Source organism: Rosa chinensis, chromosome 7 (assembly GCF_002994745.2).
Source record: "Rosa chinensis cultivar Old Blush chromosome 7, RchiOBHm-V2, whole genome shotgun sequence".
In the NCBI taxonomy this organism is placed as follows: domain Eukaryota; kingdom Viridiplantae; phylum Streptophyta; class Magnoliopsida; order Rosales; family Rosaceae; genus Rosa; species Rosa chinensis.
The window spans coordinates 70,064,441-70,078,942 of record NC_037094.1 but is presented as its reverse complement, the minus strand read 5'-3'; the positions used below and the strand labels follow the sequence as shown (position 1 = coordinate 70,078,942).

At 38.2% G+C, this 14,502-nt stretch overlaps 1 protein-coding gene across 1 annotated transcript; it reads right to left on the bottom strand.

Annotated features, from left to right (window-relative positions):
- Nucleotides 1–7,457: 7,457 nt before the first annotated feature.
- On the bottom strand, nucleotides 7,458–9,192 carry LOC112175826 (7-deoxyloganetin glucosyltransferase). Its single transcript, XM_024313575.2, has 2 exons — nucleotides 8,628–9,192; nucleotides 7,458–8,535 (listed from the first exon to the last, which is right to left on the bottom strand). The coding sequence occupies exons 1-2, from the start codon at nucleotides 9,133–9,135 to the stop codon at nucleotides 7,595–7,597; spliced, it is 1,449 nt and encodes a 482-aa protein (XP_024169343.1). The 5' UTR covers nucleotides 9,136–9,192; the 3' UTR covers nucleotides 7,458–7,594.
- Nucleotides 9,193–14,502: the final 5,310 nt, after the last annotated feature.

Genomic DNA, 14,502 nt, shown 5'->3' with positions numbered 1-14,502 from the left:
AGTGGCGTTATGTCCAGTATTCCGGACATCAATCCTTGCAGGCACATTTGCAGCAGGTATGTGTGATCTCGTCACTTTGGCAACATCAGAAAACGCATCAGGCAGAGTGTCTGCTACGTTCTGGAGCTCGATTATTCTTCGCACTTCAAGTTCGGACTGTGCGGTACGAGGATCGAGATGAGACATAGTGGGGACAGACCACGACAATTCGTGTCATTCCTGTTAAACATTTATGTTCTTATCTCCCCCTAATGATGGGAAGACTGTCTTATCAAAGTGACAATCCGCAAATCTAGCGGTAAAGAGATCGCCTGTCAAGGGTTCAAGATAGCGGACAATATTTGGAGATTCATATCCAACATAAATCCTCATTCGTCATTGTGGACCCATCTTAGTATGTTGTGGCGGCGTAATAGGCACATAAATGGCACACCCAAAAATGTGTAAGTGCGAGATATCAGGCTCGTACCCAATCACTAGCTATAACGCAGAGTAAGATTGGGTTGCAGTGGGTCGTAGACGAACTAGCATTGCTGCATGAAATATTGCATATCCCCAAGCAGAAACAGGGAGACTGGTGCGCATAACCAATATCTGTGCTATCATCTGTAGTCGTCTGATAGTGGCTTCTGCGAGACCATTTTGGGTATGAACATGGGGAACTGGATGCTCAACATCAATCCCCAGTGACATGCAATAGTCATCAAATGTTTTCGATGTAAAGTCCCTAGCATTATCAAGTAGAATTAACTTAATTGGATGATCAGGGTAGTGAGCCCATAGACGGATAATCTGGGCAAGGAGTTTAGCATTAGCAGCATTTCAAGTGGACAATAGTGCGACATGTGACCAGTGTGTCGACGCATCAACCAATACCATAAAGTATTTAAAAGGTCTGCATGATGGTTGAATCGGTCCACATATATCCCCGAGGATTCTTTATAAGAACGGAATGAGTATTTTAGGATCCTTTGTGTAGGACAGTCTCGGTCCTAATTTCCCAAAGGAACAGGCTTTGCAAAACGAGTGAGGGGCCTTAGAAGTAACTAATGAGGATTTTGGTTGGACCTGAGCGCCTGTAGCACTATTAGAAGCAAAATGCGTGACTACATCTCCCATCATGGCATTGGAGCCATAGGAATTGGTATTTATGGCTTCATGGCCATTGGAAGGAACAACCATGGAGTCATGCTCATGGTTGGTGCCGCTCATGGCATTTTCACAAGGGATGTGGGCGGCCCTCTGGTGCTCAAGACAGTTGCAGCGCTAGAAGATGCAGTTGTTGTTGTCTTACTAAGTCCTAGAATCAGTTTTCGATTCTTGCTTCTTCTCACTCTGAAGAATGGATGTCCGTGTAATTCTTTAGTATACGGAGCATCTTATCACTACCAGGATGTCCTAGTCGGTCATACCAAAGCCAGTATGTGTCAGAATCCAAGAGATCTTCTCTTATGACATTATTGGATTCAATAGGTCGAATTGTAGTGACATAAAATCCACTAGATTGACACATAAGCTTCTCTAAGATGCACTTTTGTCAGCAATCATTAGAGGTAATGCAAAGGAACTCTTTTCTGTTCTCATTATGCGTCTCCGCATGGAATCCGTTGGCTCTTATATCTTTAAAGCTCAATAAGGTTTGATTTACCTTAGGAGCGTAGAGAGCTTCAGTGACTTTAATTAAGGTGCCATTTGGCAATAGGAATTGGGCCATTCCATGTCCTTGAACCAAACCTTATGGCCCAGCCATCGTAGTCACATAGGAATATGTAGGCAACATCTCTAAGAATAATTTCCTGTGTCGTAGAATGGTGTGCGTAGTCGCACTATCTGCAAGACATTGAAGTTCATCCATTCCTAAAAGAAAAGCTCGTAATTAAAAAGGAGTCATAAAGAAAAGAACTCAACTTTTATTAATAAGCCAAACGGAATTACATCATCGTTTCTTTGACCAATGAAAATCTAATCCAATAAACTAGCTAATGCAAAACAATGGTAGTCGTCTAACTCCTTTCGGTAATTCCAATGCAAATGTGACTGGGTGAGTAGAGAGATGTCAGTGGAGCAAGGCTCGCTTAAGTACCACTTATCTCAAAACCTTCCTAGACATCATACTTACATTGAGTATGCCTACTTTGAAGAAAGACTATTACCATTGGCATCTACTACAAAAATAATATGGCAATTGCCTACATCTCTTGGAAAATAAAAAGACTTAATCAAAATCGCCAGTTTCTGGGTCTTGATCCTTGTAGTCTTCCACCCTTAGATCGAGATCGCCATCTTGATTTCTTGTTCCATGTAATTTGCCTTCCTTACTTCACGATACATCTTGTATGCGTTTGCAACATTTTGGGATGCTTTACACGCCTTTGCCTAATGTCCAGTTGATCCACATCGAAGACAAACATCATTATGGTCAGGCTCCCTTGATCGAGGCGCCTTTGGGGCGGGATTTGGACTACCATGGCTCTTGGTGGCGTCACCACCATGGCCGGAGGTTCTGCCTCTCTCTCTCTTCACAAGTTGACCTCCACGGTTCCGTGTACTCCTCTCTTGGCGGTTTCCTTCCTCTTTAGGGAGAGAATATGGACCAGAACGTCCAGAATTGTCCCTACTCTTAGGGTTTCACTCCTTGCGTCCTCCCTTGGGGGCGCAACTATAGTTAGACTCTGGAATAGACTTGGTTCCCACGGGTCTAGCATTATAGTTCTTTACAAGGATATTGTCGTGCTTCTCAGCTACGTTCATGGCACCAATGAGCTCATGAAACCTTGTGATACGTCCTGCATTCACATCAATCTGATAATTCTTTGAAATCATCAGGGCAGAGAAAGGGAAGGTAGAGAGAGTCTTCTCGATCAACATCGTAGCCATTATGGTTTTGCCACAAAACTCTATCGAAGACTTGATTCGAAGAGCTTCAGAGTTGTAATCAAGCACAGACTTGAAATCACAAAAGCGGAGGCTATGCCATCTCACTTCTAAATCAGGAAGCAGGGAGTCACGAAAGTTGCCAAATCGCTGCTCAAGTTCTACCCATAGCTTTCTTGGGTCTTCCTCATTGAGGTATTCACTTTGGAGCGCATCATTCATGTGCCTTGTCATGAGAATTATGGCTTTAGCTTGATTTGCAAAAGCAGTTTCTTGCTCAATAGAGAGCACGTTCTGACTAGGCTCTTGGATGGTTTCCAGAAGTCCATCAGCCTTAAGATGTTGGCGCACATCTCGGACCCATCTATGGTATCCTGCGCCAGTTGTCTCCAGTGGAACAAATTTCAACTTGTTCAGGTTACTCATCCTGAAAAACAGCACAAGATTAGAGTTAGTTTCAGAGCGAAAAAGGCTACCACGAAAAACTATTAAATTTCTGAGTGTAGTCGCTTCCAAGATATTAGGGATTTCCTGAGCGTAGTCGCTTCCAAGAAAATCTGATTCCAAGAGGGGTTTTTGATTAGATTGAAACAATGATGTATGTGGTCGATCGTTTTCTTCTCAACAAACTCTAAGTTTGGAGGACTCTACAAGCTCCAAGCTTGGAGTGAGCACGAACCCCCACAGTTCGGCTTTTGGTCTTCCCTATGAAGAAGAAAGGGGGGTAGAAGAAGGAAGGTTGCAAGTCCCCGAGAAAAGAAGAAAAAGAATGAAAAACTTCAAAAACAGGAACTTTTAGAAAAATTTACCTTGAAAAGTTGCCAGAATCTGGTGGCCAAAGTTGGTGGCTGGGTTGTGCAGGGAAACTGCTGGGTCGTTGCAAGGGCCGCTGCGAGGATGCCGCAAGGATGCTGAGGGGATGTAGCGAGGCAGCGAGGACATTGCGGGGAAGGTGGTAGCACCGGCGAGGCTAATCCGGTGAAGTATTTTTTTCGGCCTTTAGGGTTTTTAAGGCTAGGGTTAGGCCTCCGTGATGATAACGTGTTTTAGGGAATCAGAAATTGAGAGAAAATCGCTGTGTGTTCGCATTGATAATAGGGGCCTATTTATATAGAGGATTACAATGCATATAATCTAAATCATACAGGAAAGTAACCGTACATTGAATATGAATCTATATCCTTCTAATGTAACCCTATTACCACTGGGTCAAGTAACCTAGAGTTTGGGCCAAACACAAAATAGAGATTTACTTAAACAAAATTTAATATATTAAATATTTACAATTTTACCCATACTTTAACAGAATAATTGACGGAGGCATTAAAATAGCTAACAGATGGATAAATCTAGGTACTACTAGATTCCCTCATATTTAGGGTTAATTAATGTAAGTACATCTTTGAATGTTTTTTTAGCCATAAGGCCACTAGATTAAAAATGGTGTTATATTTTGGATATAAAAACTAACATATTTACAGAAATGCCACTAGAGTAAAAAGTCAACAATCATTCTCTCTCTCCTCTCCGGCGAGGTCTCTGGTCAACTCCGGCCAACTTCAGGCGACTACAAAAGCTACTGTCAGTAGAAAAAAAGCTACTTTGGTGAGATTTCCGGCAACCTCTGGCAAAGTCACAAAAGCTACTGTCACCAGCAACAAAAACTACTCTGATAAAATTTCCAGCAATCTTATGTGAGGTCACAAAAGCTACTGTCACCAACATTAAAAGCTACTCTCACCAACAACAAATATTACTGTCACCAGCAACAAAAGCTACTTTGATGAGTTCTCCGGCGAGGTCACAAAAACTACTGTCATCAGCAACAAAAGTTACTGTCATTAGCAACAAAAACTACTCTCAGCAACACTAAATACTACTCCCACCAACAACAAAAACTGCTTTCACCAACATAAGAAACAAAAGTTACTGTCACCAGCAACAAAAACAACTATCACCATAAACAAAAGCTACTATCACCAGCAACAAAAACTACTCTCACCAATATCAAAAAATCTACTCTCACCAACACCAAAAACTACTTTAACCATCACTAAAAGCTACTCACAGCAACACCAAAAACTACTACCACACAAAAAAAAATCTATTCGCAAGATTGAAAAAACTACTACCAGAGACTAACAAAACTACTATCACCGACTGAAAAGGCTATTACCAACCAACACAAAAACTACTATGAAACATTAAAGCAATTATAAATTTACAATGTCGAAGGCTTGCAACAAAAACTACTGTCACTAGTAACAAAAGTTACTCTGATACGAAATCACAAAAAAAAAAAATTTGAATTTCATTGAGAATCATGCTTGACACCAGCTTCTGACATCAGCTTGAAAAGATACCAACATAGACATACAAAGCTACTATGACTGTGTTGAAAAATCACTATAGCAGTTATAGAGAGCTACTGACTTAAAATCCATTAAAATGAAAACAGAAGATACTGACATTAGCTTGAAAAGATACTAACATAGATATAGAAAAGCTACTATCACTGTGTAATAATAAATAGGTACAGAACTTAAACGTAGAAATCAGTCAAACAGAACTAACATAGGCAGATAACTTGGATTAGGCATAAAATTAGCCAAACAAAGCTTCAGTTATGCTCAGATTCAGCTAAACAAAACTCTGATTCAATCACATGTACAACTTAGCCAAAAAATTGAAAAAAGTGAAGAGAAACAGAGAGCGAAGAGCGAAGGCTCATTGTTAGCTTCACATCACAATAAGGAGTTGCAAGAGTGGATCATCCTGATTTTGCGAGCTTCAATCTCCTCCCTGGGATCATTGATGCTCCTGTAATTAGCCTGCACAATATGCCCAAATCACCATGAGAAACTAACAGAATGAACACAGATTAAAATTCTAACTATATGAATATTGTATCAAATGCCAAGCTTAATCAAGTAGTTGCCCAGCCTATTATAAATGTCTTCCTAATATAATTCATTCTCATCCATTGTTATTTTATTAGTATCTGCACCAACTACTTGACATTTATTCAGGATTATATTACTGATCCATTCATATCTATACAATATTCATATTCGAGAAGCCATTGGTATTGGTAATGATGCTTCTTCCTTATAGAGTTATCTTTCCGGTATGTTACCACAATTGTATAGCGAAAGGAGTAGCCTGTAGAACACTTTTCGCTAGTTGGTGCTTGCTAGAATATATTGGACATTTTAGTTGAGACTCTTGTTATTATCTCAGGAAGTTCTTGATTCATTTTATAATCCAGGGTTTAGGCACTATGTCCCCCTATGTATTATGCGGTTTTTTTAATTAAGGCTTGAAGGGAGCTGCACCCACCCTTATGAAAAAAAAAAAATTAGAGTGAGTAAATGACTTTGATCCGGTTTAGTTAAAAGAACTAATAAATTAATGAACATTTGAAGTTATTGACTTTCTGGGTTAGTTACTGACTTGTTTTGAATCCAAATAAAATTTGATCACCTCGATCCTTTCCTCAGCATCAAAGTCATGTTAGATTTTCTACATCTATAATTGTCTCTATCTTAAGGCGAAAGGAAGAAAAATGATTAAGCTAGGGAAGGGAAGAAGAAAAATGATTAAGGGAATGGAAGAATATAGGAGGAGGATGGTTTGATTTTTTGTTTCTTTGATTTTGATCTGGAAAAGAGGGCACGAAGATGTTTTGATAGATAGTCTTTGGATTTGATTTTTTCTTGTTTCAGTTATTTGTCATTTTAAAATTTTAATATAAAATAATAGTATATTTAACAAAATTAATCTACTTTTGCCCGTGAGCTGTGACATGTTAGTGAGTTATAAATCTAACACTGTAAAGGTTATGAGTTCCATTTTCACTTACGTATATAAGGGTGGATGGGCTAATGATTTTTATTTTTTATTTTTGAAATAATAAAAAAATAAAATAAACGTGTTTGTTGGAACGTTGTTTTGTTGGGTTCTATTGTTTGTAATTGTCAGCTTCTTCTCGCCTCCAGTGTAATAATGAACGAACCAGAGGATTTTAAAGGGAAATGAGGAAGGAAAAGCAGGTGCAACTATCTTGGTGAAGGCCATCAAATCTCATCAACTTTTTGTTAGACATATTGGTGTAAATGAGTGGGATCCGTGCATTCAATGGGACAGCAAAGTTTTTTGTAGCCACGTACTACTCCAAATGAATGATGAAACAAAGTTAACAAACTAAATATGAAGGTTGCAGGCAATGGGGACAGTCCTGAAGACCATATTTTATCACTGTTTATAAACATTGGTGTTATGGTGGTGACTGGTGAGTGTCATTTTAGTTCTCTTAAACTCCTTTCTGAGTCTTAAATTGTTCAGAGTTGGATCCATAGGTCAACAATAGCTCATCAAACCTCTAATTTTGCGAATGAAACCAAATAAAATTGATGAAAATAATACAACAGGCTAAAATACTATGATAGAAAAAATGTAATCAATGAAATTGAGTCGAATGACATTAGCTGTTGGAAATACAACACGAGGCATAAAGTTCATCGATCCATCTGCACCTGTAGTACATAGTGATATCCAACAATCATCTTTAGAACAACAGGGAATTGTGAAGAACAGTGAGAGCAAAACTTTGGCACTACATTTTATTACTCAATGTATTACAATAAGCAATACTAACACGGAACAATAATAATTATTCAGATTATCCAAATACAAACATCCATGAAGATTTTAATCAAATCTAATTTTTAGGAGAAAGAAGTTTCTGGTTGACCAACTCGTCCAAATTCAGGAAAGACGAACCATTGGGAGCTGTGGTGGCCTCCTCTGCCAATTTCTTCCATTCCAAGGCTTTCTTCCTCATCTCTTTGCCTTCCTTTCCTTCCATTAACTTTCTCGCAAGGCCTTCTATGTAATTCCTTTTAACATCACCATCTATCTCCATGCCTATACCCCATTCTTTGCAACAGAACCTACAATTTGTTTGTTGGTCAGCAAAGAAGGGCCAGCATATCATGGGAACTCCAGCGCACACACTTTCTATCGTAGAGTTCCATCCACTGTGTGTCAAGAACCCTCCTACAGCTGGGTGGTTCAACACTTGTTCTTGAGAGCACCAACTCGCCAACATACTCCTTCCCTTGGTCTCTTCCACAAACTCGAGAGGAAGCACTGCTAATTCCCCAGCAACAAGATCAGGCCTAATTACCCACAAAAAGGTTATGTTGCTATTTGCAAGACCCCAAGCAAACTCAATCAGCTGCACGTCTTTCATCACTGTGATACTTCCAAAGTTTACGTAAATCACAGAATTAGGTGATTTGGAGTCGAGCCATTCGAGACACTCTGGTTCTTCTCTCCATAGGTTTGACCCAATTGACTTCAAATCGTTATCTGCTGGGATCTGATTGAGTTGTAGGTGTAGAGATCCAATGGAGTAAACAGGTGGTAGCAATCTTGAAAGTGCTTCCAAAACATCATGGTCCAACGCATCGAATGTGTTAATAACGATAGCAGACGCTCTCTGAGCTCTTTCCATCTCAACCACGAGATATTTCAACATGATGTCATCTGGGTCTGTGGTTCTAATGAAGGTCGGTATGTCCTTCAAACGGATACTTCTAATGCCCGGTATCCAATCTATCACAGTGTCCAAATAGCCATTTGTCAAATAACTGGCATCTGCAGATCAAAGAAACACGGTGAAGTTAACCTTGTAGTACTCTACATGTTTAGGACAGAGTAGGTGTTTCCAAAATAGTGATGATCCATACCTTTAAGGGGAGTAAGACCCTTTTCAATGAGATGGGCATAGTGAAGGTAGCACAAGAAGCCACAAGCACTTTGTGTCTCGAGGAGAACTTCCGGAAGGCCAAGCTCTTGGGCTACATCAAGAGTGAAGGTCATGCCACCATCAGCAACTATGCAAGTAACAGGAGGGGAGTTCGGCAAAGAATTGAGTTCTGAAAGAAGGCTTCTGAAGGGTGCTAAGCAGTTTTTACTAGTGGAATAACATAGGGATGGTATGTGCTGGGTGGCATTGACATCAGTGGGAGGGAGGCCATCCGGAATTGTCTTGAACCTAAAGGAAGGAAGTCCATCAAGGGATTTGGGGCCTCGGGATTTAAGCAGGCGATCATGGTTGTAGACTGTGTTGACAAAGGTTATATGAAACCCTTTGTAGTGAAGGAGTTTAGCCAATTTTAGCATTGGGTTTATGTGACCTTGAGCTGGGTATGGTATGCAAACAGCATGTGGCTTCTCTGACGCTTCGGAAGCCATTTCTCTCTCTCTCTCTCTCTCTCTCTCTTTCTCTCTCTCTCAAATGATATTCATAGAGGATGGTGAGGGAAACAGAATGTGCTGCGTACCAATTTTATAGAGTTAAAGCATGGTTAATTACTCCTTTCAAAAAAAAAAAAAGCATTGTTAATTACTTCTGTAGATTGGAAAAAGGACTAATTACAATTAAGGGATGATTTTCAATTTCATACCCAACTTTCAAATTTTGTCATTTGCAGTTTTGCATACGCGAACTTTAATCTTTAATCTGTAAGACGATTTCATACCCGGGTTAACAATTCCTTTAAATAAAAATCTGTTATGTGTTGACTTGATTATCTTCTGATTTAGCCTTACTTGGTCCATAATTTGATGACAAGCATGCCACAAGGATAAAAATCCTAGACAAAGGCTTACATACTGCAGTCATGTCACGTCTCAGATACGGCTACCCAAATAAAACCTAGAAAATTTAATTGTATTCCAAAACTACTTCTACTTAATTAAAGTAAAATACCAAAAACACTCAAAACACCCCCTGCATGTACACTGATTGGTCAGCCGAACCAGACATGTGGCACAGCTGCCCTACAAAATTTTTTCTCTATATTGCAGTAACTTAGGCTGAAGAGGAGAAGATGATGATGGTAAGAAGAGGAGTGGGTGATGAATTTGTTGGAAATTAGGGAAGTTATAGATCTTGATTTTACATTGTTGTTTTTTATTCAATTTCTTTCTTTTTCTCTCATTGAAGAAGAGAGAATCAAGGACAAGGACTTGTATGCTGCAAGTTGAGACAAGTAACACAAAGTTTTTATTTTAAGATTTTTTCCATGTGGCACTTTTGTGTGGGGCTAAGTGTCTGTCATGTCATAAGATAATAGCCACATCATTAGTTAACTCTCCATATCAGCACAAAAAATATTTTTTTTTAACAGAGTATTTAATCCCTGTCTGAAATTGTGTAATGGATAACTTTTGGGTATGTAAATGACAAAATTTGAAAGTTGGGTATGAAGTTAAAAATCACCCTATTTTTTCAGGAGTAAATTCTAATTAATTCTTGAAAAAATTCAGACGTTATAACTAGACTATGCCAACAAATGCTTCAAACGAGGGCCATTTTTTATCATGTGAATGGGTAAATTTCTGTTGTGTAGGTGGCTGCCGTCTCTTAGCCCATTCAAACGACGGAGAATCTCTGTTGCTTGAATCACTTCAAACCATAGAGGTATCATAAAAAACTGTCGTCTGAATATACTAAACTTTGAAGATTTGGTGACTATATGTTGTTTCTTATAACTTAAATTGATAGATAAATGTTGTGGAAATGAATCTGGACAACAGTCAACATACACGTGTTACAAAAAACAATGTTATTAGAATCCATTCTGTTGTCTGAGAGTGCTTAGACTACATAATTTTGATTTTGGATTAAATTCAGTTTACCATCCTGAGGTAACTTCATGTTAGTCCATGTGGTCTCAATTTAATCAGAAACACCCCTGAGCTTTCCAATTCAGTTAGCCGTGCCCAATTTCTCAGGCTTCGTCCAAATTAAACGTTAACTCTAACAATAAGGGATACTTTAAGGGCTAATGGTCATTTCATGACAAAAAAAAATCCACAACAAAAAACTCATATTCTTTTTGTTCCTCTTAATTGTTGATCCCCCAATGCTGAAAATCTACAGATTTGGGTTTACAGATTGACCATGCCCAACAAATATGTTCCTCTGAATCTCTGATTCCTCAATGGTCAAATTTTATTTTGCAGATTGACCATGCCCAACAAATATCAAAAATCATTCAATACCCATCAATGTTGGAGAAAAGTGATGGCGTCCTAAGAGTAGCAAGAGCTAGTTCACATGCACGACAAAGAAAAAGGCCGAAACCCAGAACAAGAAATGAAAAAAGTCACCATCTTTAAGCTCATTCAACACAAACCAACAATCTCAAAAAAAATAACAAAAAGCTTGAAAGAGTAAGAATTGATTACATTGTATCGTCCATTTTCAAATCCGACTTCATCTTCTTCGGTGCTCCGATCATCATACCTGAATTCATCACTTCCCTCACTCAATTCCAACACCATAGTCGGTGGATCAATCAATCTTCTTTCATCTTTATTCTCCAAAACCTCCATGAAATACTCACTGAAAACCCTAAAATTCTCATTTTAAAACCCTCTCGTAGCTAGTCTTGAGCTCTTTAGCCCACCGTCTGGTTTCTGCTCATCTTGGACAGCAAATTTGACCCCAAAAACACAGCCGATGTTAGGTCTATAATTACCTAGTAATTATTTCCCTAATCTTGCACTTTTGCTGAACATTTGTGTTTATTTATACGTATTTCTTATGGTTTCCTTATCATGCTAGGAAATGATGGAGAAGCATGGAAATGCACTAAAAAGTCAACCTTAGCACATTTTCCTACTCCGGCTAGAGAAAGCAAGCTAGACAAGGAAGGAGGAGTGGCAGCCTGACCAAACAAACTCCAAATGAGCTAAAACTTTCCAAATTCATTCTAGACATCCCAAGGATCATTATTTATGAATATTATAAGAGCTATTTTAGAGTGGAAGACCTTCAAAAGATAGGTCCAAGTTTCTGCCTAAAAGATGAAAACTGCAAAACCGGACCTGTACGGATTCCGGCAAAATTTCTGGCCAAACCATTGTGAACTAAGCCCTGAAATTTTACCAAGATGATTTACACTTATCGAAGAACATTTGGTATGAAGAAGTTGAAGGCCAATTTTGAAGTCTCGGTGGAGATTCAATTGAAGGAAAAATGAGAAGAAAGTGCGCAAAAGGACAAAAAATGGGTCAACGGAGGTCAACGCCAGATTCTGACCATTTCTGGCCAAGGACATGTGTGGAGGGCATGGAACAGCTTTTGAGTAGGATTAGAGAGTTTATATAGGAAGACTTTAGGTATCGGTTATTTTGAAATTCAAAATTTGAAAGATGACAAGTGGTTCCCCTCTTACATTTTACACCTTTGTCTCCCAATGACCCTCCTACCCTTACTTTATCTCCTCCACCAAAATATCGATGGGCTTTCTAAGTCATTTTCATGTGGAGTTAAAGATTGACTAGATCCACATTTTGTGCTTACACATTTGTTCTTTACATCTAGCCTTTCATTTCTTTTGATCTCCACCCTCCATTCATCACTCTTGGCCTATAAAAACACCCTCCCCTCATTGTGGACGTTTTTCATGTCCTCCTTTCACTCTCTCACACATCTCTTCACACATTTCTCTTAGTTTCATAGCTTTAGTTCATAGTTTCTTAATTTTGTGTAGAGATAGGTGTATAGCTTCTTGGGTTCTTGGTTTTTCCTTACTAAAACAGAAGTATCTATACACTTTTGATCAATCACAACTCTAGTTTCATATATTCAAGTCTTGCTCATCGTACTTCTAAGAGACTTTGTGGAATTGTATGCAGGGCCGGTCTTGAGGTTTTTGATGCCCCGGGCAAAAAAAAATTTGGTGCCTAACTACCCATATATATATATATATATATATATATATATTCATATGTAAAACAGTACAACTTTAAACGATAAAAATTCGAGCACAGAACAATAAAACAAGGATTGCGATGTAGCAATTGTAAAGACATATGCATCAACATATCAACCTGCAACTTCTGACTTCCAATTAATGCATCTAAAGATGCTATGTTTGTAGAGAAAGAGAGCAAAAAATAAATAAATAAATAAAGAAAAAAAAAATTCCATTGTAGGGGAAAAAAAAAGGCGATCTTCTAGTGTTCAGTATAGATTGAACCTGTAACTAACTGACTAAGGATGTTGAAAGCTGCAAATTGAACATCAGCGGTGACAGTATAGTCGAGATTTTGAGATTACAGGCACAAAAATTTATAATAGTTGTTAGAATAATCAACAAATACCACAAAATGCCAGTAATAGAACTTATAATGTCCAAAATTTCAACGAATTTAAAAATTGAAGAACACCCAACATAAAAAATAATAATAATAATTTAAAGAACACCCAATTTAACTATACCTATTTTGATCGATCTCTATTGCAGCTTGAATCGATGGAATGCCAAAAATTGTGTCTGATCACCGTAGAAGAAGAGAAAAATATAGGAGAGAAAGATTGAGAGGAGGTGACAGATGATGAAAATAAATTGCTTGATTGAATAACCATTGAAACCCCAATATTTCAAGAGAAATTTGTTTGTTTTTAAAGTTTTAGAGAGAGTTAAGAGACTCTTGAAATTCGTCTGCTATAATTGTGTGTACAATTCTCAAAGTGAGGAGAAGAGAAAACCATTTCGAAGTGAGGAGAGGAGAAAAGAAGACACTGCGTTTGGGAACAAAGCAATTTTTTTTTTTTTGGTTTACCGTCGACATATACTATATATAATTTTTTTTCATATATATATAACCTTATTTAAAAAAAAAAAAAAAAAAACTGTGCCCCCCTCTCACTTAGGCCCTGGGCCGTCGCCAAGCCCGCCCTTGGGCAAGGCCGGCCCTGATTGTATGGTGTTTTTTGGTTCCTTTCTCTTATTAGAAACCAAAAATACCATGCTAGGAAGCATTTCTCACTTTATTTTGCATCTTGGAGGGTAGAAAGTGTTCTTAGAGGTATGGTTTGGTTCTTTTTGGAACCAAACCCGTGGGTATTCCTTCCTTTATCTACTATTTTCTCTCTTTACTTGATGCTTTACAAGTTTATGGCTTTAATTTATGGAACTATGAGTTGTGAGTAGAATAATTTTGGGGCTAGGGTTTAGCCCTAGCCGAATTTGTGTACAAACTATGTAGTTAAATTTAACATGGATCATGCCATGAATTTCTACTTTGCTAGTTTAATTGTTCATTATTTATTCCTCTTAGATTTGTCACCTAAGGTTTTTAAGTGTTGATAATTTCGTGGAAGTATGATAGGCTTGACAAACTTAGTAAACCAAAGCATGTTGCAAATGTAGAAATGGTAATCTTGTGATAATCAAATAAGGTTGCTTGAGTTCCTTACAATTGGGCTTATCATGTGGGTGTGGGTTAGGTTTCTGATAATCAAAGAATTTTAGCTTGTATCTGCATAGGTCTACTTGTATCCGATAATCAAGGAATTGGTAGAAACTAAAAGGTTTGTAGGAGAGTTATTTCCGATAATCAAGGGGTAGCTTAAATATAGTCTCTAGTATAATTGTGTCTTGGTTACTCAATAATCAAGAGAACCGAGGGGGATTCCATCTTGGCATGAGCATGTTAGATTTGGTTCCTTAGAATTTGCACGAAGGAGGTTAGGTGTGATGCTTGTAATCCCTTTCATCTCATTTGATCAAATCTCTTACACTTTGTTAGTTTAATTTGCTT

Bases quoted from the DNA above. Each gene is read 5' to 3' on its own strand.
- LOC112175826 (XM_024313575.2), bottom strand. From the start codon at position 9,135: ATGGCTTCCGAAGCGTCAGAGAAGCCACATGCTGTTTGCATACCATAC. The intron at 8,536-8,627 runs GTATGGATCATC...TTTGATCTGCAG, and splicing joins GGGTCTTACTCCCCTTAAAG to ATGCCAGTTATTTGACAAAT.